This window comes from Rhinolophus hipposideros (assembly GCF_964194185.1).
Source record: "Rhinolophus hipposideros genome assembly, chromosome: 21".
In the NCBI taxonomy this organism is placed as follows: Eukaryota; Metazoa; Chordata; class Mammalia; order Chiroptera; family Rhinolophidae; genus Rhinolophus; species Rhinolophus hipposideros.
In genome coordinates this window covers 38,589,916-38,612,603 of record NC_138067.1, presented here as the reverse complement: position 1 = coordinate 38,612,603, position 22,688 = coordinate 38,589,916, and the positions used below count along the sequence as shown (strand labels likewise).

Here is a 22,688-nt window from a genome sequence, read left to right as displayed (position 1 = left end):
CCTTCTAACACTCAACTGTTTACTAACGTCCTTGGTGTCTGTTTCCCCATTAGAAGATGAGCTCCGGGAGTGTGGGGATTTGTATGTCCTGTTCACTGCTGCATTCCCGTGCCGAGAAGTGTCTGGTACAGAGAGGTGCACAGTCCAGGGTGGGTTCCTGTTCTGAGGGTGGAAATGGGTCAGGGAAAGCTTTTGGGTGTAGAGGAGACCTTAGGGACTTAGCTAGTACTAGAGAAGAGAGGCAGCGGGCACAGCCCGCGGAAGGCTTGGTGAGCCCTGATTACTCGGGTGCTCGAACACGCGAAGGCGGCAGGAGCAAGCGTGTTTTGCGTAGAGATCGCGGCCCAGATACAAGAAGCGCGGGGAGCGAGCTGAGAGGGCGGTACCGGGATCAGGGAAAACCCCGCCCACAGCGCGCGCGCCGGGCTCTGGGCGGGCCTGGGGCTCCGAGGGTAGGGCTGCGTGGTTGCGTCACACGCCGTACGTCCCCGCGCGCGTGCGCTCTTTTCCACGTGCGAAAGCTCCAGACTCGTGGGATCCGGGACGCCGCAGACTCCTGAGCCACGCACTTCAGCGGTCGCCATGAGGCCAGGTGCAGGCCGGGGTTGGGGTCGGAGGTCAGGGGCTGGGGTCGGGCGGGAACCGGGATGTCAGCGGGATCGCAGGGGCGGCGCCATGGCCTGGGGCAGGGGTTCTGAGATCCGGGTCCGGTTTTGTGTGGGGAGGGGGTCCTGGTTCCGGTCTCGTGCAGAAGAGTGTCTTGGTTCCGCCCTGTGATCGATCGTGAGCCTGGGGTTCGGGTTCCTGGGCTGGAGGTTCGTGATTGGCCTCGGAGATCACGGTGGTGAGTCGGGGGTCTTGGGCCTCGGATTGGGGGAGTGCTGAGTCCCTGAGGCTGTCGTTAGGAGGCTTGTGCTTTGGGCCATGGGCGGCACTCGGAGGTACGGACCCAGAGTTTGGATCCAGGCATCAGGGGCGTGGATTTGGGGGAATCTGTCTTGGTTCAGAGGTGGAAATTCTGGGAGTTGGGTCTCTTTCAGACCCCCAGTTGCCTCCCCTGTTGCCGCCGGCTACCGCCGTCCCCTTGGCCCCAGCCTAGCTTTTCGGAGAGGGTCGCAGTGGATGAGGACTCCCAGCTTGATAGTATGCGGCCCTCTGTGGCCCACTGTCGCGCTTTCTACACTCCCGAGGGGGCGGGTCCCTGCCTAGTCATTCTCAACTCCCACGGTGAGATGAGATTTCGCAAAACACCCAGGATAGGACTAGCGTGCGGTGTGGGAGGGAGGTAGTAACAGGGCATGAGTGGTTTTATTCATTCAATTTTCCTAGAGATTCTAATGAACCCACCCCACCTCCCTGTCGCGAGAGCCCTGGCTTTGACAGCCGAAGGGCCTCAGTACAAAGTTTCCTTACTGTGGGATCTTGGGCAAGTAGCTTTATCTCTCTGAGCCTCAGTTTTCTCATCAATAAAATGGCACCCAGTTACAATTTAGTAAGATCATGTTAAGAAAAAATAGCACCTGGTAATCATTTTGCAATATGTAAGTGTATCAAATCAACAGGTTTTACACCTTAAACTTACAGAATGTTGTATGTCAATTATATTTCAATAAAGCTGGAAAAAATAGCACAGTGCTTGACACAGTAGTATTGGCTCTAATTGTTATCTTTATCTTCTTTGCGGAGAACAAAATTAGGATCCTATTCCCTGGTGTCTCAGTTCTTCCTAAATCAGGCAGTTGGCCCTCTCCCACCTTGCTCCACTGGAGTAGGGGAAATCTTCCACTGTGACAGAAAGGGTCTGTTTTCGAGTACAGGTTTTCTTTTTTTCCTTTTTTTTTTCTCTCAGCATGTAGAGAGATGGGAGTCATCTGGTGGGGAGGGTCATTTGCGTACCCAAGTTCCCTTTCTCTTAAGTGTTTGGGGATCTAATGATGAAGTGGGGTGGGAGGTGCTAGGCTCTGTATCTCCAGTTGAGACCTTGGCATGCCTGCAGGCTACCTGTAGCCTGATTCTCCCAGAAACAGAAAACGTACCTTCCTCCCAACCCTTCCCCCACTGTGTTACAGTAGGATATGAAGTTGAGGACGTTATCAGGAGTCAGCTCTTCAGTGGGATTTTAGTCCGATGGAGAAAGGAAGCCTTTGGGAGATTCTGAGCAGCGATGTGATTTCAGTCATACTTGACTGACACTTTTAAAAGGATCCTCTTGCTTCTGTGTGTAAAAGACTTTGGGGAGCAAGAGTGGTAGCAGGTACATCAGTAGGAAATGTGTTACTGTAATCTACTAGGAGATAATGTGGCTTGGACCAGGGTTGTAGCAGTGGACCTGGCTAACAAATTGTCACGATTTGAGAATACATTTTGAAAATAGAGCCAACAGTTTGTATGTGGGTATGAGAGAGGAGTTCAAGGATAACTAAAGGTTTTGATGTGTGTGACTAGAAGGATGGAGTTGCCATTTTTGAGATGGGGAAGGCTCTCGGAGGAGAGCAGTTTTAAACCAGTCTGTGGATCCCCTCACACATACGCTTGTAGAAGTCTTTGTGAATGTGTTTTCCTGAAGAGTGGGTATTTTTAGTACATTTTTCTTCCTTTTTTAAACATAAACCTATTTTTTCCAGCTTTATTAAGATATAATTGATAAAAAGTTGTATAAGTTTAAGGTGTACGGTATGCTGATTTATATATATATTTTGAAATGATTACCTTAGTACATTTTTCTGAGAGCCCCAGGACATGAAATGGATTAGGTATGTTTTGAGTACCTGGGACTGAAAGTTGACACTCGTGCCCACCCCATGCCGTACCCACACTTTTCAGGTCTCTGTGCTATCAGGCCTGGGGGGTGAAAGTCTCTTAGTGGTTTCTCCCTAAGTGGGAGGGAGGACTTTACCTTGCGTGTACCAGGCAGTGTATTGAGTGCTTTGTGTGTATTAAGTCAGGTGAGGTGAGCACTGTGTTATCTCCTTATCTCCACCTTACAGATGAAAGTCACAAGACTCCCATGAACCTTCCCTATTCTCTAGGGTTGCAAATGGTGTGGCCATCTCCCTGTTTGGGAACTGCTTGAGGGGAGGGCCCAGGCCTCTGATCACCACCTGATCCCCTACTTCCTGAATGAACAGAGTGGGTGCTTTCTCCATGCAGCAGAACTCAGAGGTTTAACAGTGTATTTAATATTTTTTGAGCCCGTACTTTGTGCCAGATGCAGTGGTGGTGTGCCGGAGCTGCAGTGGTGACCAAAACAAATGACCCTGTCCCTTTGGAGCTTGATTCTAATGGGGGAGGCAAGCAGTAATATTTAAAGTGCCATGGATGGTAATTGATGGAAGAAAAAGAAAGCAGGGTAAAAGGTCAAGTAGCCAGAGAAGGCCCTAATGAGGAGGGATTATTTAATCAGAGACCTGAGTGCGGAGAAGGAGTGGGTGAGCCCAGCCCTTGTCCACAAGAGCCAGGCAGTGGGAACAGCATTTGTTAAAGGCTGAGAAACTGGAGAACGAATTTGTTGGGGTTGGGGTGGGGCATGGGACCCAGCATAGAGACAGTGAGGTCAGAAAAGTGAGCAGAAGCCACAGCCCTATGATGGTGGGTCTCAATTTGGGCTGCACATTAGGATCACCTGGGAAACTTTCAAAAGCCCCCACTCCCAGGCCCCCACCCCAAACAATTAAATCAGAATGTCTAGCTTCCAAGGATTAGCCAAAGGTGAGACCTGCTGCTTTGGAGCTTTGGAAGCCAGGGACTGATGTCCTTTGATTGTGATGGAAAACCATTGAAGGGATTTGGGCGGAGGAATGATGAGATCTGATACCCTATTTTAAAAAGGGTGATCACTAGCTGCCACTAAACAGTAGAATGTAGAGGGAGTGGAATAGAAAAGGTAAACAACTCTTCATTTTATGTGTCAGAGTTTTGAAACTTGTTAAAAATCAAATTAGGAATCATTGTAAGTTCCACATTTTCATCTTTAACACCATTAAGATGCATGAAGCTTTCATGGGTGTGAATGTAACACACCTTTGCAAAAACTTCAGCAAGTTTGCCATTTAATAGTTTACATCAAGTCAGATCATTTTAAATCAGCATTAATTTTCACACTATTTTATAACTCGTGATTTTTCTGACTGTTACTGAAGAGCTTTTGAAACTGTCCAAAGTCAGATATTGAATCTGGTAGCACCAGGAGAATTCTGTCTGCTTCAAACATTGTTTTTTGCTTGGAGAAGAGCATTTGCGTTATCCTCAAGTGATGAAAACAAAGTTTCTGAAACTTTTTTTTCTTAAACTTTCAATCTTGTCGTAAGTCCCAAACTGCTTATGAACTGTTGCCCATCCATAAAGGACAATTCGGTATTTTTCTTCTTTTTCCCCTGAGTTGGCAGAGACTTCTGCAGACTTGGAAGCAGGGAGATCGGTTAGCAGGAGAGACTTGACGCCGAACTCCCCTCTGTTTGGGGGTTGGCGCTTTTGTTCCAGACACAAGGTCAGGCATGGGAGGGCAGAAGACGTTTCCAGGGTCTGCAGGATACCAGTGCCACTGTACATACCCACACTGTTTACTCTCCTGCAAGACTAACGAATCTTGAAAATAGAATAAATTCTGTGAGTCTTCCATCAACTAAGAAGAGCAGAATATTGACAGTAACCTACATCTACCTACCTATGTACCCCTCCCCTATCTGAACCCCGTAATTTCTCCCTCCTGTTACCCAGGATCATGAGTTTTGTATTTATCATTCTCTTGCCTCTTTGGGGGCTGAGGGTGGGACGTGGTTTGCCATATATATCACCACAGCATAGCATTGTTTAATTTCAGTTGTTGCTGACCTTTATGAAAAGGGTATTATGTTGGATGTGGGGGTTTCCTTGGACTTGGTTTTGCACTTAACATTTTGAGTCTAAGATTTATCTGTTGTATGTAACTGGAGGTACTCTACATTGTTGATTGTGAATAGTCCCCATTTTATTTGTCCGTTCTGCCGGTGGACATTCGGGTTAGTCCTGATTTCCTGCTGCTGTGGACATTCGTGGACACATCTCTGGGTGCACGTTTCCCCAGTTTCTCTCCTGAGGGGAATTACGAAGTGCAGGAGGAACGTCTCAAGCTTCATTGCCCAATTCCTGTTTCTGTTTCCACCATAGGTTTCAGCCCCCGTGGGGGCGGCTTCGGTGGCCGAGGGGGCTTTGGTGACCGTGGCGGTCGAGGCGGAGGCCGAGGGGGCTTTGGCGGGGGCCGAGGTGGCTTTGGCGGGGGCCGAGGTCGCGGTGGAGGCTTCAGAGGCCGAGGACGAGGAGGAGGAGGAGGAGGCGGAGGAAGAGGTGAGTGAGCTTGGGGAGATGTGATAGAGAAAGCTTTCCCTGGGCTTGGGGAGTGGAGAGGGAAGAGATGTGGGGTGTCCCTCTCTCACTGTGTCTCTCCCTTGTAGGTGGCGGGTTCCAGTCTGGTGGCAACAGGGGTCGTGGTCGGGGAGCAAAAAGAGGAAACCAGTCAGGGAAGAATGTGATGGTAGAGCCACACCGGCATGAGGGTGAGTGAGGAAGGCAGGGAACCCACTGGGGTGGGGGTGGAGGTGGGGGCTCCGGGATCCTTACCCCTGCTCTGCTTCCCTCACCCAGGCGTCTTCATTTGTCGAGGAAAGGAAGATGCACTGGTCACCAAGAATCTGGTCCCTGGAGAATCAGTTTATGGCGAGAAGAGAGTCTCGATTTCGGTGAGACCTGAGCCCCTGTCCAAGCCATCGGGTCCCAGTTGATGCTGTACCCAGCAGTCTTGTGTCCCTGCTTCCACCGGGTGTCCCACCCATGACAGCCAGGGGATCATCTTAATACACGAGTCAGATCATGCATCCCCCTCCCCAGATGCCTCTGTGACTCCCCGTTGCCTGCAGGTTAAAGTTCCAAGTCCTTAGTGTGGCCTCAAAGGCCCTGCACATTCTGGCTTCACCTCTTCCCACTACCCCCATGACGAGTGTCTTCCAGCCACACGGACCTCCTTGCTGTTCCCTCTGCCTGGAGTACTCCTCTCCCAGTGCTGTGTGTGGCTGGTTCCCTTTCATCACCAGCATCTCTGGTCAGGTGTCACCTTACCCTTCTCACGAGGTCACCTTGTACCACCCTGTCTGTGGAAAGCAGCCCTCACCGCCTAGCCCCTGCCCTACGTATTATCCCATGTCATCTTCTTCCTGGCCAGGCACACTCCTGCCTCGGGGCATTTCTGCTGCCTTTCCTGCCCCCTAGAGTGAGCTTCCCCACAGGTGACTTGAATGGCCCCTCGCCTCCTTCAGATCTGCTTTACATGTCTCCTTGGCTTTTCCTGGCCACCCTTTCCTCATTATCACCTGTCTCTCACCTTGCTCCCACACTTCATATCTTCTCCCTGGCTTGATCTTTCTTCCTCAGCGCTTGTCACTGGCTACTGTGTTGTACGTGGTGTGTATTAGTTCAGTGTATACATACTTACTCCTTGAGGGGAGGGATCTCTTGTCGCCGTCACTGTGTATCCCCAGTGCCTAGCGTAGTGTCTGTACATAGTATGTGCTGACATCGTAAATGTTTCTGGAATGAATGCATAGATCTTGCCATTGTCTGGTACGATCTTATCTGTTTATTATCTGTCGCTGCCCTTTCTCCCTGAGTCAGTAACCTCCATGAGAGGGCAGGCACTGATATCTATCCACATTTGTTTCTTATACAGTGATTGCGCACCCATCCCTTTGAGGGCCCTAGAGTTCAGGGCAGTGGGATCTCACAGGAGAGTCTGCACTGACTTCCATCCCCATCTCTTCCTGCCCAGGAGGGAGATGACAAAATCGAGTACCGCGCCTGGAACCCCTTCCGCTCTAAGCTGGCCGCCGCAATCCTGGGAGGCGTGGACCAGATTCACATCAAGCCAGGGGCCAAAGTGCTCTACCTTGGGGCTGCGTCGGGCACCACCGTCTCTCATGTCTCTGATATCGTAGGCCCAGTGAGTGAACAGGGGTGGAGGGTGAGGAAGGGCTGGTGGGAAGGTGGGAGGGAGAGAAAGGCCACCTCCTCTGCCAGCCAGAAGCCCTGCACGGCGTGGCTTGGAGCAAGGCCCTTCTCAGAGTGCCTGTTAGTAAAAGGTACTTGAACCGCCTGCTCTCCAAAGCCTCCTTCAGCCTCATTCCTGAGTGCTTGGCCCGGAGGGAGGGGGCATGAGCAATGGGGTAACCTGTGTTAGAGGGACCCGGAGCTGGGTGTACAGATACCAGATTATTTGATTTGGTTGCTGTTTAAAACAAGTTATGCTCCCAAAGTCTGGTGGTCTGGTTTCTCTTGAAAGAACAGGAGATTTCAACTTCTGGGCTAGCGTTTGCTGTACAGGCTCCCTGTTTAGAGGGTACCTGTGCACCTCACTTCACGGCTCCTAGCTTATCTGTATAACTACAGGCTGTGTAATTTAGTGGTCAGAAACCCCAGGCTCTAGTGCAGGCATTTAACAGTAACATGGCTTTCAGCAAGTTACTTAACCTCTCTGAGCCTCACTTTACCTCTCTGGGTAAATAGGTTTGTTGTGAAGATAACTGAGTTAATTCCTATAAAGTGCTTAGAGCAATACCTGGCCTGTTACAAATATTCTTAGCTGTTATGACTTCATCTCTGTGCCCTAGCTTCCTGGTTTTAAGCCTGTATTGGGGGCATGAGCTTTCAGATCAGGCAAAGCAGGAGTGAATAACCCTGGGCCAAGGACTTCACGAAGTCTCTGCACCTCAGTTTATTCATCTGTAAAATGGACATGGTAACAATAGTTGTTAAAAGTAGCGTTTTGATTTGGGAGTTTGAAGAGATGCTTCTTGCATTTTATGGGCCCAAAGTAGGTGCTCCACACATGAGAACTAGTGTCTTTGTTATTATTTATTTTAGGATGGTCTGGTCTATGCAGTTGAGTTCTCCCACCGCTCTGGCCGGGACCTCATTAACTTGGCCAAGAAAAGGACCAATATTATTCCTGTCATCGAAGATGCTCGGCACCCCCACAAATACCGCATGCTCATCGGTAAGGGGTCTGGGGGTTGGCCCAAGTGGGGTAGGACAGGCCACTCCAGGTTTCCTGGAAGAGGCTGCCAGAGCCCTGATTTGGATGGAATTGGAGTGGATGAGCAGGCCTCTTGAGTCTGCAGGAATGCAAAGGGTGGGGGGAGCCAGGTGAGGTTGTGAAGGTGGTGGTCCTGCTTCAGGGTCTCAGATGTCTGGCACCCTCAGAGGGCCAGCCTTCTCTCCTCTGATCTCTTGCCCTTCTCCCTAGGCGCCCCCATCCTTCCTACCTCCCTCTAAAAAATGGTGCTTTTACACTGCCCCTGGCCTTTGTGTAAAAGCCTCCCTCCAAAGTCCTCTTCCTCATCATCTGGTGAGATTATAACCCAGAAAGCACAAACTGAGTGTGGCCTGGTCCGGAGCAGCCCATTGTGAATATTAATGACTTTGTGTTTTTAAAAAACTTCAGAAGCATATTGTAAAAATGGAATGCTTTATAAATCACCCCCAGGTAATTTATATGAACAGTTTGATGTCTGCTCTTCCCAATTTAAGAAAGTCAGTTTCCTTACACCATCTTTTCATTTTTTTAAGTTTTTTTTTTTTTAAGTCACACTGCCTTAAAAAATATTACTTTGCATTCTGCTGGTTTTTCTTTTGTGAGTTTTTTTCCATGCACTCATACCACACCCTTTGTCCTGCAACTTGTTTTCATCTGACAATCCTGCAGACGCTCTTGCCTGTAAGTGCTCATCTTTACTTGCCTTTTTGATGACGTGTCTGTCTCCCCCCCAGACCCGGGAGCGTCTCGAGGGCAGGGTCCGGGTCTGACTCGTCTCTCTGTCCCCCACGCCCGGCCCGGGGCTGGCCACAGAGTAGGTGGCAACCATGGTTTATAAGAGGCGTGAATGAATGGTGTGATTGTGGGTTTTGGCTTATCTTGGGGGCACCATGGAGGGAGGGGGGGTCAGTGGGGGGAAGTGAGACTGGAGGCAGGAAAGACTCTACCAGGAACCTAGTGGTGATGGGGCACAGGCCCCATGGGAGGAGCTGGGAAGATCCAGTGGACCCAGATTTAACTTCCACTTTTTTCTCCCTAGCAATGGTAGATGTGATCTTTGCCGATGTGGCCCAGCCAGACCAGACCCGAATAGTAGCCCTGAATGCCCACACCTTCCTACGAAATGGAGGACACTTTGTGATTTCCATTAAGGTGCATATCTTTTCTATCAGTAATTGCCAAGCAGCCAGTCAAAGCAAGGGAGCCTCCATCCCTCGGAATCCAGTCTATTCCCAGCCTCTATCCCAATCCTTCTCCCTATAAGCCATCCTCTGCCTCCAAATAGCACATGATGAAAAATTTCTGCAAAACTAGCAGCTTTGGATTTAAAGAGGCAATAGAATGTGGTGGTGAAGTGCATGATCACCAAGTCTGACCATCTGAGTTGAAATTCCAGTTTGCTCTGTGACTTTGAATAAGTTACTTAACTTGTGTGCCTATTTCTAGACTTGTAAAATAGAAATATTAGTCATATTTTTTAGTGTTGATGTAAGGATTAAATTTATCAACATATGTGAAGTGTTTAGAATAGAGCCTGGTATAGAATAAATACTAAATACTAGGTGCCTGTTAAAAAACATTTTATTTTGAACTTTCTTGTGTGCCCTTCCACCAGATTCACCATTTTGTTAGATTTCTGCTACATTTGTTTTCATATTCTCAGCTTCACTATTACTTTTAAAGATGAGGAAATAGAAGGGGGGAAAAAACCCTGAGTAAAAAATTTAAACACTGACATTTAAATAAATAGGGCTCTGTTGAAGGCTTCCTTTTCAAAATCCAGACCAAACTGAACATTTCCAAAACCTGAGTTTCACCATTTCCAGTAAAATAAATACTTCTGGTTTAAAGAGCACACACACACACACGTAAAATAACCCAAAACGTCGCTGTAGACTTCAAATCCTCTTTCCTTTAGGCCAACTGCATTGACTCCACAGCCTCTGCAGAGGCAGTGTTTGCCTCTGAAGTGAAAAAGATGCAACAGGAGAACATGAAGCCTCAGGAGCAGTTAACCCTAGAGCCATACGAGAGAGACCACGCTGTGGTCGTGGGTGTGTACAGGTGAGCAGAAGACCCAGTACTCCGCCAGGACAGACACTTGTCCCCTACGCTCAGAGCCGTGCGGGTCAGTACTTAGGTGTGCCTGCAAGTGGTGACAAGCTGTGACTCTCCTTATCTTCTTCTTCTCGCAGGCCACCCCCCAAGGTGAAGAACTGAAGCCCAGAACCCATCTGGATTGTGAGAGATTGTGTTGCTACTGTTACACGTGTGTTTTTCTATTAAAAGACTTATCTGTAGCTCCTGTCTGGTCAGCTGATTGCTTGGCGACCTCTAGTGACAATAGGGCGCATGCGCCCTTGTTCCACTTGCGTGGTGTGGGGGTGGACATTCTCATCCGGTTACACAGCGCATGCTACCTCTCGTGCCGCTGTAACCCGGCTTCAGCGCTCGGGAGGGGTTGGTAGCTCACTGCGCTCATGTGCGGGTGAGCTCCGATGAGCGCAGGCGCGGAGTGTTGCCCTGGGTCACGTGAGAGGGAGCAGACGGGGCTGTGGGGGCGGAGCCTGGGACGAGGGGGGGGCCCGGTTTGTTGTGGTCGCCATTTTGCTGGTTGCATTACTGGGTAATCGGGGCCCTGGCTCGCCGCGTCCGCCAGATACCTTCAGCCACTTGGCAGGTCTGAGCTCGGGCTTCCCGAGCAGTTTGAGTCCCCTTGCCCGCGCTCTCAGGTAACGACGCGGCTGCGGACCGCGCAGCTCGCGCTCGCGGTAGGGGGAGCAGTACGGGGCCCGCCCTGCCCGCGTCGCTGCGAGACTTAGCACGAGGCCGAGGGAGGAGAGGAGGGGAGCTGCGGGATGGTGCAGGCCGTGCCTGGCTATTCATAGTCGGATTCCTGGAAGGGGCCGAGCCCTAGGGAGCTGTCCTTGGAGGGGGTAGCGGGGCCCCGCTCCCGCCCTTTGTTTGGGCTCAGCTCTGCCGGCCGCATCGCCGTTGCCTAGCAACAGCAGCCCTGGACTGTGATTGGTTGAGCTCTTCGTAGCAGCGACCAATGGCACGGTTGTTGCCATGGCAGGTGTGGACTGCCAAGTTCAGGCCGACCCCGCGGGCCGGGGCGGGCCGCTAGGGTGGGGGGCGGGCCGCCGGTGTCCCCGGGGGCGGGTGGCTGCGCGGGGCGGGGCCGGCGGGGCGAGGGTTAACCCGCCCCTCCCCCGTCCACCTGCTTTTCCTTTCCCCCCTCAGCGTGCCCCGGGCTGACCCTTGTCCCCTCCTTTTCCCTCCCCCGGCGGCGGCGGCGGCGGCGGCGACTGCTGCTGTTGTCACCCACCGGGCCGCCTGTCCCGCTTGCCCTCCCCGCTGCGGGGCTTGCCGGGCCGGCCGGGCCGGGACAGGCGGCCGTCTCCTCACCGCCGCCATGCTGGCTGCTCGCCCACCCCACTGGGGGCCCCACCGCGCCCCAGCCCCTCGTGGGCCCCGCGCCAGCCCTGACCCGGGTACGGGGTGGGGACTGGGAGAGACGGTCCAGGTGTGGGAGGGCCCCGGGAAAGAGATTGTTTGGGGGGGGACCTCCCAGAGAGGAGGGGTCGTGGAGTGGCAAGGTTTGGCATAAAAGAAAAGGACTGACAGCAGGGAAGGCCCGTGGGAGGATTTTGGTGTGGCAGATACTCTGGGAGGGAAGAGCTCTGATATTTGGGGAATTTGGCTGTGGGGGCCTTCTAGGAACGGGCACAGTTGTGGATCGACTGGAGTGGAGCAGAGTGACTGGAGAAAGGGCCCCGGTATACTGGGTTGGGAGGAGGTGGGCAGGACCCAGTGTAGGGGAGAGAAGGACGATCACCGTAAACCGTGGGGAGAGGCGCTTCGCTTCCCCTTTGTGCCCGTCAGGAGTGGGCCTCCACTGGGAGGGGGCCTGGGACTAATAGCGGGGAGAGCTCCGTTGTGGCATGAGGGAACTGGAATATGGGGTGGAGAAACTAGCTGGAGGGGCGGCCGCCGACGTGGGAGGGAATACTGTAGAGAAGAGGTCTTGGCGTAGAAGGGTGTGCCCTTGTGGGTGAGAGTGCATAGGGGTAGGAGTCTGATGTGGAGGGGTTCTCAGATAACAGTGGTCAGGAAGTCCCCGAGGACCCTGATGTGGTTTTAGGGGCCTGCAGAGGACTTTGCTGTGGCTTGGCGGGCACAGAGGACTCTCATGTGGTTTGGGGGATACCCTAGAGTTCACTGGATTGGGGGGTCTTCTGGGAAGTTAGATCTTGAAGCAGAGGGACCTTGCTGTGATAAGAGATGACACCCTTTCGAGGAAGACTACAGGAGGGCAGGATCTTGTGTGAAGGGGCTCTGGGGAGGGCTGCAAGTGGAAACAGAGTGAACCCTATTCCCTATACTGTCTGTGGTTTCTGTCTTTCTCCACTCTTCCTGCCCCCGATTGTTGGTGTCTTTCTGTCCGTTCCTGTCATGACCCATATCCTGCCTGCTCCTAATCACTCCTTTGCACATGTCCCCCTTTGTGCCGCCTACCGCATTTATTTGGTAATCATTTGTTGAGGGACTCTACTGTGCTTTCCCTACCGTTCACCTGGCCACTGCTCTCTGTCCCCTCTCTGCATTGTCAACTGTTGCTCTGCTGCACCCCTTTCCTTCTCCCTTTGTGCCCTGCCCTCTGTCTAATGTTCACCTCTTTCCTGCCTGGCATTGTCCCACACATCCCCTGTTCCATGTTGTTCCCCCGCCTCCCGCCTGCTCTCAGGTCTCAGCGGCGGTGGCAGCCGAGGTGCAGGATGCGAGAAGGCGCCCCCCGGCCGGGCTCCCGCTCCAGGCCTCGCTCCCCTGCGGCCCTCTGAGCCCACCATGGCCGTTCCACCGGGCCATGGTCCCTTCTCTGGCTTCCCTGGGCCCCAGGAGCACACGCAGGTACGCTGGCTCCTCACCTGCCTGGGGTCGGGGGAGGCTGGGGATAGAAGGGTGCTGGGGCCAAAAGACAGTATGGTTGCCCAGGGCAGTTTCCCAGGGGCATGAAGGGCCCCATGGGAGTGGAAGATAATAGAAGAGCTGCTGGCAGAGTCAGGGTTTGGAGGGCCTGAGTTCAAATCCAGACTGGTGGTAAAATTACTTAGTGGTAAAATTACTGGTGGTAAAATTCTCCATGCTTCAGTTTTCTAATCTGTAAAATGGGGGCAATAATGATACCTACCTCACAGGGTTGTTGTGAGGATTAAAGAGGTTAATGAAATGCATGTAAAATGCTGAGGACAGTGCCTGGTACATAGTAAACAATGAATGTTCACTAAGAAAAAAAAAGTCTAGAGTGAAAGATCTGAGGGGGTGAATGGGTAGGAAGGTTGAGCCTGAAGGGTCTTGGAGCCAGCAGGGCCTGCGGATACAGGGTGAAAATCTTCAAGGGGAGAGACTGTGAAGGCTCTGAAATACACTTTGGAGTGGGAGGCCCTGGGTGCTGGATCCAGAGCAGAAGACCCTTGAGGTGAAAGAACTGGGCAAAGATGCTCAGAATGAGGTGTGAGCATTGGGAAATCCCCAAGGGATGAGGGTCAAACAAGATGGGGGCCCTCAAGATGGAATACCCAGAATGGATGGTCTCAGGCGAAAGATTGGGGGAGCAGAGCCCAGGTTTTCTATATGGTCTCTCACACTGAGTTTCAGAAAGAGTAAATATGTGTGATGATTTACGCAGCCAATCTCTAATGATCATCCACTACGTGCCAGACCCTGCTCCAGGCACTGGAGATACAGCAAGAACAAGACAAAGCCTCTGCCCCTGGGGACTTTCTCTTCTAGTGGGGTTGTCAGACAGTGACCAAATAAATATGCGTGTGGTAACAATGAACCAGCTGCCCATGTAGTTCTCCCCCTGAGGTTGGAGGTGAAGGTCTGTCCTCAGCGCCCCCCGCTCCCCCTGCCCAGCAGGTGCTACCTGATGTGCGGCTCTTGCCGCGGAGGCTACCCCTGGCCTTCCGGGATCCGACCTCGGCCCCGCTGCGCAAGCTCTCCGTGGACCTCATCAAGACCTACAAGCACATCAATGAGGTGGGCGGGGGTCGGGGACCCAGGCTGGGTGCTGAGGGGTCCTGGTTGCTGGCACAGCTCACTTACCAGTCCTCATCTCCTGGCTGGCCGGCTGGGCAGGTCTACTATGCGAAGAAGAAACGGCGGGCCCAGCAGGCACCCCCTCAGGACTCAAGCACCAAGAAGGAGAAGAAGGTCCTGAACCACGGTTATGACGACGACAACCATGACTACATTGTGCGCAGTGGCGAGCGCTGGCTGGAGCGCTATGAAATTGACTCACTCATTGGCAAAGGTTCCTTTGGCCAGGTGCGGTATGCCCCCCCATCCAGGGATTGGGGGACGTGGGCACCCACTGATATTGATGCACACAGTTAGTGGTTTAGCGGCTTCAAGTTCTGCGCTAGGCCACTCCCCCTTGCCCAGTCACTTGGGTTCCCGGTGCCTCAGTTTCCTTTTCTGTAAAAAAGTGCAAAGAACAGGACTCTCCACATGAGGTTGTTTTATTTCATGTCCAATGTTTGTACTAGTGCCTGACTATTGGTGAACACTCAATTCTGCATTACTATTAGTAATATCGGTAGTGATATTGGTGGGTCTCCTTGGCTGGAGGGAAAAGAGTGGCCTGCCCCCCCATTCCCTCACTTTGTGATATGCCCTGCCCCTGCAGGTGGTGAAAGCCTACGATCATCAGACCCAGGAGCTGGTGGCCATCAAGATCATCAAGAACAAAAAGGCCTTCCTGAACCAGGCTCAGATTGAGCTGCGGCTGCTGGAGCTGATGAACCAGCACGACACGGAGATGAAGTACTACATAGGTGAGGCCTGAGGCAGTGCCAACTACTTAGGGATGGCCCAGCCCTGCTACTGCCTGGGGCTGGTGTCTCCAGGGGAGGGTTTGGTCTGTAATTCCCTGACTTCAGTCATTCTGCCACTTTTTTCCCTCTTTCTTCCGCCTCCCCGCCCCCACTCTGGTTCAAGCTGTTGTTTCTCAGTCTAGTTGTGTAGGACACAGCTCCCTGGCCCACGCTGGTATTGTGAGCCTTGCACTCCCCCTGGCTGAGGCAGTCAGTCGCTGGTCGTCAGTTGGCCGCTCATGTCAGCTGTCGCCGGCCACCGGCCACTCATGATGGCTGCCGGCCACTCACGCTGGCTGCCGGCCACTCACTTTGGCTGCCGGCCACTCATGCTGGCCACCGGCCCCTAATGGTGGCACACTGCAGCCCGCGGCAGCACTCAGCAACCCACGGCAGCTCGGCAGCTTACCGCAGCTTACAGCAGCCCACCGCAGCCCACCGCAGCCCAGCTCCAGGAGAGCTGTTGTTCACAATCTTAGCTGTAGAGGGTGCAGCTCACTGGTTCATATGGGAATCACACAGGTGACATTGGTGATAGGAGCACAGCGCTCCCACCACTGGAGCCACCAGGCTGGCCTGATTCTGCCACTTTTCATGAGTTTTGCCCTATTCACGTGATATTGCTGGTCAGAGTTGACTGGATGCTCACTAATGGTGAGGTTCTGTTGTGAGCGCTTTACATAAATTAACTCGTGTATGCCACAGCCCCATGGAATGGGTATCGTTGCCCACAGCTTGGAGATGAAGAAACGGCTTTCAGGTCCTGTGGCTTGCAGACGGTCACAGAGTTTCTACTCAGTAGAACTATAATTTGACCAGGCAGTGGACTCCAGAGCCTTTACTCTTAACGTCTGTGCCAATCTTTTTCCTCTTGCCTATATGGTTCCTCTTAGGAAAAGGAAGATATAAAGAGTATGTTTTTAAAAATATAAATCCTCATAGTAAATGGAACCGAGTATCCTTTGGTACAAAAATAAACAGAACTGGGACTAAAACAATGTCATAAAATTAAATGCAGCATTGTAGAATGATGTTAAAGACCTGTCAGCACCACATGGAAACTTTCTCTTTGGTTTAATGTGACAGAGACTTCAAAAGAATTCACTTTTCTTAATTAAGAAAGTCAGTATTTTTCTTGGTGTGAATCAAGTATAGGCCATATAAAAACGTCCTGACTAGCAGCTGGTACCTGTTGGCACACCACATTTTGGCCAGTGCTCAAGAAGGAGACACACAGACCTGCTTCTAGCCTCTCTCCTTGATTACAGTGTACCCCAAGGCCGCCACTGGCCCCCTCCGAGCCTCAGTTTCTTCTTCATGGGCCCATTTCCATCCCCTTCCCTGCAGTGCATCTGAAGCGGCACTTCATGTTCCGGAACCACCTGTGCCTGGTGTTCGAACTGCTTTCCTACAACCTGTACGACCTCCTGCGCAACACTCATTTCCGCGGAGTCTCGCTGAACCTGACGCGGAAGCTGGCGCAGCAGCTCTGCACGGCGCTGCTTTTCCTGGCCACGCCAGAGCTCAGCATCATTCACTGCGACCTCAAGCCCGAGAACATCCTGCTCTGCAACCCTAAGCGGAGCGCCATCAAGATCGTGGACTTTGGCAGCTCCTGCCAGCTTGGCCAGCGGGTGCGGCCTGGCCCGGGAGTGGAACTAGTGGTGTGGGTGTGGCCAGGGGAGGGGCGGGGCCAACTGGTGGGAAGGGATCCGGGAGCGGTGCTTGGCGGGGCTGGGATTGTCGGGTACAGCTTGAAGTGGCTGATACGGGAGGGATAGTGCTTGGGATGGGGTGTTGCTGGGTGTGGAGGATGCCAGTGGGTGAAAAGGGCAAAGGAGAGGGCCGTGGAGTATATATACTGCCCAGTGGGAAAGGAGTGAAGCCTGGGAGTAGGGCCAGATTTGAGGTTGCCAGATGTGGGCAAGGGAAATTGGTGGGCTTTGAGCCTAGGTGGCACTTTGCTAAGTTTTGTTTATCCTGTGCTTACAGCTGGAGATGGAAATTGGATGGTGGGGTGGGGGGGGGTGCTTCAGCTTTGTAGCTTCCTGTAAGCAGTCATTTGAGATGATGATGGTGGCTTAGTAAGGGTCTGGATTGTGAGGGTGGGCAGGGCCTGGGTTTGTAGACTGCCATCCTCTTACTGGTGACCAAGACGGGTCCAAAGTCAGGCCTGGGAATGGAGATGAGGGTCAGACGAGGCCCGCAGACCCCTGAGGCTTACGGATAAGATGGTGCGGTGGCTCCTGGAAAGTTGGTGTTGAGAACATCAGGGTTTGGAGCCCCCATCCCCAGACCTGGGGGTAGGAGTCTTATCCTAGCCTGGGGGATGTCAGTGGCACCAGTCGGGAAGGCTGAAACCTCTTGACTATTGTCCTCTTTGCTCCCCCAGATTTATCAGTACATCCAGAGCCGCTTCTACCGGTCACCTGAGGTGCTCCTGGGCACGCCCTATGACCTGGCTATCGACATGTGGTCCCTGGGCTGCATCCTGGTGGAGATGCACACAGGAGAGCCCCTCTTCAGTGGCTCCAATGAGGTGTGCCCCCAAGGAAGGGGTTTGCTGGAGGGGGTGGAGGCCTGGCTGGCCAGATGACCCTGATCGCCTGCCTGCTCACAGGTGGACCAGATGAACCGGATTGTGGAGGTGCTGGGCATCCCCCCAGCCCCCATGCTGGACCAGGCACCCAAGGCTCGCAAGTACTTTGAACGGCTGCCTGGGGGTGTCTGGACCCTACGAAGGACAAAGGAACTCAGGAAGGTGCGGCCCCTGCCCTGTGCCGCTCCTCCCACCCTGGTGGCCCTTCACTCTCTCACACTTGGGACTCCCTTTCTCCCTGCTTCCTCTTCCTTGTGTCTTTCCCTTCCTTCCTCTCCCCCTTGTCTGTCCTTTCCTTCCTCCCCAGCCCACCCTCTCCTACCCACCCCACAACTCTTCTTAGCTTCTCTCTTTCTACTTCCTCTCTTGTGCCTCTGTTTCCCCGTGTGTGTCTCCCTGCCCCTCCTGCCCACTGACGGCCACTCTCTTGCCCCCCCTCCCACCCCCTCCCTGCCAGGATTACCAGGGCCCCGGGACACGGCGGCTGCAGGAGGTGCTGGGCGTGCAGACGGGCGGGCCCGGGGGCCGGCGGGCGGGGGAGCCGGGCCACAGCCCCGCCGACTACCTCCGCTTCCAGGACCTGGTGCTGCGCATGCTGGAGTATGAGCCCGCTGCCCGCATCAGCCCGCTGGGGGCTCTGCAGCATGGCTTCTTCCGCCGCACGGCTGATGAGGCCACCAACACGGGCCCGGCAGGCAGCAGTGCCTCCACCTCGCCCGCACCCCTTGACACCTGCCCCTCCTCTAGCACCGCCAGCTCCATCTCCAGCTCTGGTGGGTGCCCTGTGTCCTGTGGGGTAGGACAGGGATGGGGGCAGCTCTGGTTTGGCCTCTCCTGGGGGACCTTGCCACTGGCCTTAACCTAGTTGAAACTGCATGATCGTGAATTCCAAAGGGTGGGGTAGGAGATCTCCAACTGGCCCTGACTGATCTCTGAAATTGAGTTTGTGTTCAGGCCTCTAACTGGTTCAGACTTCAACACGCAAAACTGAACTCTGGCTCCTAATCTCAATATTAGGCCCGATCCTTCAAATGAGAACAGAACCCAAAGCCCAAACCTGGGCCTGAGCCATGAACCAGACTCAGCCACCCAAACACCCAGGTACCACCTCTCACCTCTTCTCTCCCTCTGGCACTTCCAGGAGGCTCCAGCGGCTCCTCCAGTGACAACCGGACCTACCGATACAGCAACCGATATTGTGGGGGCCCTGGGCCCCCCATCACTGACTGTGAGATGAACAGCCCCCAGGTACTGGGGCCTTGAAGCCTTTGGAGGTGGGTGGTCGGTTATCTGGGGTTTCAGGACCTGAGTCTCCATCACGCACTGTTCCTTTGCTCCTTTAGGTCCCACCATCGCAACCGCTGCGTCCCTGGGCAGGGGGTGATGTGCCCCACAAGACACATCAGGCCCCTGCCTCCGCCTCGTCACTGCCAGGGGCTGGGGCCCAGTTACCCCCCCAACCCCGATGCCTTGGCCGTCCTCCATCACCAACCTCGCCTCCACCCCCGGAGCTGATGGATGTGAGCTTGGTGGGCGGCCCTCCAGACTGCTCCCCGCTCCACCCAGCACCTGCTCCCCAGCACCCGGCTGCCTCAGCCCTCCGGACTCGGATGACAGGAGGTCGTCCACCCCTCCCACCCCCTGATGACCCTACCACTCTGGGGCCTCGCTTGGGCCTCCGTGGTGTACCCCAGAGCACAGCAGCCAGCTCATGACCCTGCCCCCTCCCTGGGGCCCCTCCTGAAGCCATACCCCGCCCCCATCTGGGGGCCCTGGGCTCCCATCCTCATCTCTCCCCTTGGCTGGAATTGCTGCTACCCAGCTGGGGTGGGTGAGGCCTGCACTGATTGGGGCCTGGGGCAGGGGGTCAAGGAGAGAGGTTTAAGCGCACCCTCCCCTCTAAGGACTGGACCCTTGGCCCCTTCTCCCCCCCTTGTTTTCTATTTATTGTACCAAAGACAGTGGTGGTCCGGTGCAGGGGAGACCCTCCCTCACTCCAGGGCCCTAGGAGGGGGTGGGGGCAGGTAGGGGGAGATGGCCTTGCTCCTCCTTGCTGTACCCCCCAGTAAAGAGCTTTCTCACATGCCTGCCTGAGCGTTTGCAGGGCCCCGGCTCCCCTCACCTGGCTCTCAGAGGCATGGTGGGGAATGGTGTTGGGGGGCGGGGGTGTTGGAAGAGCATTGTCTTGTGGCATATGTCCTTGCGGAAGTTATGGCTACTGATGCAGACATGGGGCTGCAGGAGATCTGGGCCTAAGGAATCCTAGACGAGAGATCCTAGATAGGATTCTAGCCCACGTTTGCATTTTCCAGGGTAAACTGAGACCCAGAAAGGCTAAAGGCCCAACTCTGGCCTGCCTCTGGGAAACATCAGGTTCTGCCCTAGTAAGCAGGGGCTTCCACAGAGCCTGCGCAGGAGTAGCTCCTTAAGCCCGGCCAGCATCCAGTAGGTGCTATGTGTAGCAGGACTTATTGGTGCCATCTGGGGAATGGCAGGCAGACAATGGTACAGACTTTACCCCCTACATGTCAGGTCTCACCCTATGGATCCATTGCGGAGCAAGGCGTTTTGAGATTCTCAGGCAAAAAGATATTCCCGGGGTTCCAGGTAAGTGGGCCTGTTTCCATGGCAATTCGGAAACGTCTGTCTCCGAAATGGCCAATCGAGAGCCTCCCGATTCAAAGGGTATCGTCTTCCACCAATGGGGCGCGGCGCCTCCTGGGAAATGTAGTTCTTAGCAATCTTTTCCCTGCTTCGTTGGGAAACTGCAAAGACCAGAGTTCTTTTAGGTCACATGTTTAGGGGCGGATGCAAGGCGGCCAATCGGCAGTCAGGCAGGCGGTCCCGCGTGTTTGGGGCGGGCTGTAGAAGAGGAGAAGGCCATGATTGGGTGGTTTTGGTCGTTCTGTGCGCCGGTGCTGATTTCTCAGGCGTGAGGTAGGTCCGTGACTGAACTTTTAACGGAAAGCCTGCTTGTTAGGCGTTCGTGGTTATAAAGCAGGAGATAGGTGCGGAAGCTCCATCACGCGGGGCATCACTAGCTGCAATGTCTGGCCCAGCTCGCGGAAACGTCTAGTCCGTAGGAGAGACGGGCAAAGGGTCCATTACATATCTGCGTGTGTTCGTTAACGGAGGCAGCGTGGAGCGCGGAGGGACCCCAGACGAAGCACGGGTAGGGAAACCTTCCTGGAGGAGGAGCAGCTCCCTGACCTGAAGACCCAGGGGTGCTTGGGGTTGGCGGTGGTGTAGTGGAATGGCTTGTGCAAAGGCAGTGATGAGAAGCCGCCTGGTGATCTGGTGTTGGTGGAAATCTTACTGAAAATCAATATGGATTAGATCGTGGAAGATTTTGTTTTCTATTTAGGGAGCTCGGACTTTGTCCTGAGGGCTTTGAGGAGCCACGGAAGGATGTCTAGAAGGGAAGGGGCATGGCATAATTCACTGCTGTTAGTAGAATGATGGGAAAGAGACTTGGATCTCTGAGCCCAAGATGGGGGCTGTGGCAGGATTCTAGGCAAGAAACGTCGGGGATGAATCAGGGCAGGGGTCTTGGTTGGTTGGGAGGGGGAAGCAAGGACGTGGGTGGGAGAGAAGGCTGAGTTGACAAGCTGCATGTATGGCTTACAGATTGGGAGAGAGGTGGGAAGGGGAAATCTCCAGCACGTGGGACAATGGCTGTCATGTTGTAGATGCTTAATAAAAATTTGTTTCAATGAACAGTCCTGGGAGGCCGGTACTATTATCTCCCTTTTACAAATGAGAATACTGAGGGCAGAGAAAGTTAAGTAACTTGCTCAAGATCATATAGCTAGAAAGTGGCGAGCTCAGGATTTGTGTGTGTGTGTGTGTGTACACTGTTGACTTAGGTGCAAGATGAGCCTCAAGTCATCAGCAGGAGTCAAATCATGTAGCTCCCGTAAGGAATTTTTAATGGATAAGCATGGAAACGTATATCTCAAATTTCTATTTCCATCCCAGATCCTCTCCCATGGCGGGCTGACTGACTGCCTACGTGATATCTTCTCTTGGATATCTAGAGATATCTTGGGAGTAATCTTGGCCAACTTGAACTCCCAATCTTTTCCCTGAAACCTGTTCTTCTCAGGCTCTTCTCAGTAAATGCCACTTCTATCCTTGTAATAGCTCAGACCAAAAGCTTTGGAATTGTGCTTGGCTCCCCCCTTTGCCTTTTACTCATTTCTGGTCCATCAGCAAATTCTTCCAAAGTATATTCAGAACCTGACCATTTCTTTCCACCTCCATTTCTGTCACTCTGGTCCTGTCCACTCTCATCTGTCTAGACCATAGTGGGAGCCTTCTCAATGGTCTTCCTGTTCCCCACAGTCTGTTTCTCACATGCAGCCAGAGGGACGCAGTGAACAACTGCATCAGGTCACATGCCTCGCCGGCTCAGTGGCTCCATCTCACAGAGAGTAAATGCTGATGTTCTCTACGTGGCCTGCAACGCCCTGCATGATATGTGCATGTCACCGCTCTGATATCATCTGCTCCTCTCCTCACTCACTCTGCTCCTGCCACACTGGCCTCAGAGTTGTTGCATTTGCTATTGTCTTTACCTGGAACACTTCTCCAGATAGTCAAGGTTCACCTTCACCTCCTTGAGGTCTTTACTCAGATGTCACCTTCTCCTTGAGATCTTCCCTAACACGCTTCTGGAATTGTATTACTGACATTCATATGTTAGCTTTCCTTTAACTTTTCCTTAACATAAGTCATATTACTATTTAACATGCTATGTAATTATATTGCTACAAGGTCTGATAATTAAGTTTGTGAACTCACTCTAGAAAAAGTGCTACATATCTCGTTGCTGAATATCATTACGTTGCTGAATATAAGTACTCCCCTTCGGAAACTATGCACCGACACCAGCGCCTAGTCCACCCTTCAGAGCAATTTTGGAACTTTTTTTCTGGAATGGTCATCAGAGCTGTTGTCATCGTATTACCCTTAATGTCCTGAATGTCATCAAAATGTCTTCCTTTCAATATTTCCTTTATCTTCGGGTAAAGAAAGAAGTCACTGGGGGCCAGATCAGGTGAGTAGGGAGCGTGTTCCAATACAGTTATTTGTTTACTGGCTAAAAACTCCCTCACGGACAGTGCCGTGTGAGCCGGTGCATTGTCGTGAT

The 22,688-nt window shown here is 53.1% G+C and overlaps 2 protein-coding genes across 13 annotated transcripts; both read left to right on the top strand.

The window, feature by feature from the left end:
• Window positions 1-490: 490 nt before the first annotated feature.
• On the top strand, window positions 491-10,359 carry FBL (fibrillarin). Its single transcript, XM_081032061.1, has 9 exons — window positions 491-592; window positions 5,146-5,322; window positions 5,430-5,531; window positions 5,620-5,714; window positions 6,797-6,967; window positions 7,888-8,020; window positions 9,099-9,211; window positions 9,978-10,123; window positions 10,255-10,359. Exons 1-9 carry the CDS (start codon window positions 583-585, stop codon window positions 10,277-10,279), a joined length of 972 nt encoding a protein of 323 aa, XP_080888187.1. The 5' UTR covers window positions 491-582; the 3' UTR covers window positions 10,280-10,359.
• A 269-nt stretch (window positions 10,360-10,628) lies between these two features.
• DYRK1B (dual specificity tyrosine phosphorylation regulated kinase 1B) lies at window positions 10,629-21,245 on the top strand. Of its 12 annotated transcripts, none has more exons than XM_081030424.1 (12): window positions 10,630-10,791; window positions 12,807-12,970; window positions 13,982-14,101; window positions 14,201-14,389; window positions 14,751-14,898; window positions 16,285-16,571; window positions 17,330-17,476; window positions 17,558-17,698; window positions 17,994-18,029; window positions 18,114-18,309; window positions 18,678-18,784; window positions 18,880-21,245. In XM_081030424.1, exons 2-12 carry the CDS (start codon window positions 12,908-12,910, stop codon window positions 19,249-19,251), a joined length of 1,806 nt encoding a protein of 601 aa, XP_080886550.1. In that variant the 5' UTR covers window positions 10,630-10,791; window positions 12,807-12,907; the 3' UTR covers window positions 19,252-21,245. The 12 variants fall into 12 exon arrangements, with proteins under 12 accessions (XP_080886541.1, XP_080886548.1, XP_080886551.1 ...); XM_081030423.1 differs by having other exon boundaries at window positions 13,979-14,101; XM_081030418.1 differs by lacking the exon at window positions 10,630-10,791 and adding an exon at window positions 11,353-11,553.
• The last annotated feature ends 1,443 nt before the right edge of the window (window positions 21,246-22,688 follow it).

What these genes read in the sequence shown, in the direction of transcription:
- FBL (XM_081032061.1), top strand. An exon ending in AGGAGGAGGCGGAGGAAGAG is followed by an intron (nt 5,323 to 5,429) that starts GTGAGTGAGCTT and finishes TCTCCCTTGTAG; the next exon opens with GTGGCGGGTTCCAGTCTGGT. An exon ending in GTGGTCGTGGGTGTGTACAG is followed by an intron (nt 10,124 to 10,254) that starts GTGAGCAGAAGA and finishes TTCTTCTCGCAG; the next exon opens with GCCACCCCCCAAGGTGAAGA.
- DYRK1B (XM_081030417.1), top strand. Translation starts at nt 11,475, where the DNA reads ATGCTGGCTGCTCGCCCACCCCACTGGGGGCCCCACCGCGCCCCAGCC. An exon ending in CCTGCCAGCTTGGCCAGCGG is followed by an intron (nt 16,572 to 17,329) that starts GTGCGGCCTGGC and finishes TTGCTCCCCCAG; the next exon opens with ATTTATCAGTACATCCAGAG. An exon ending in TCTTCAGTGGCTCCAATGAG is followed by an intron (nt 17,477 to 17,557) that starts GTGTGCCCCCAA and finishes GCCTGCTCACAG; the next exon opens with GTGGACCAGATGAACCGGAT.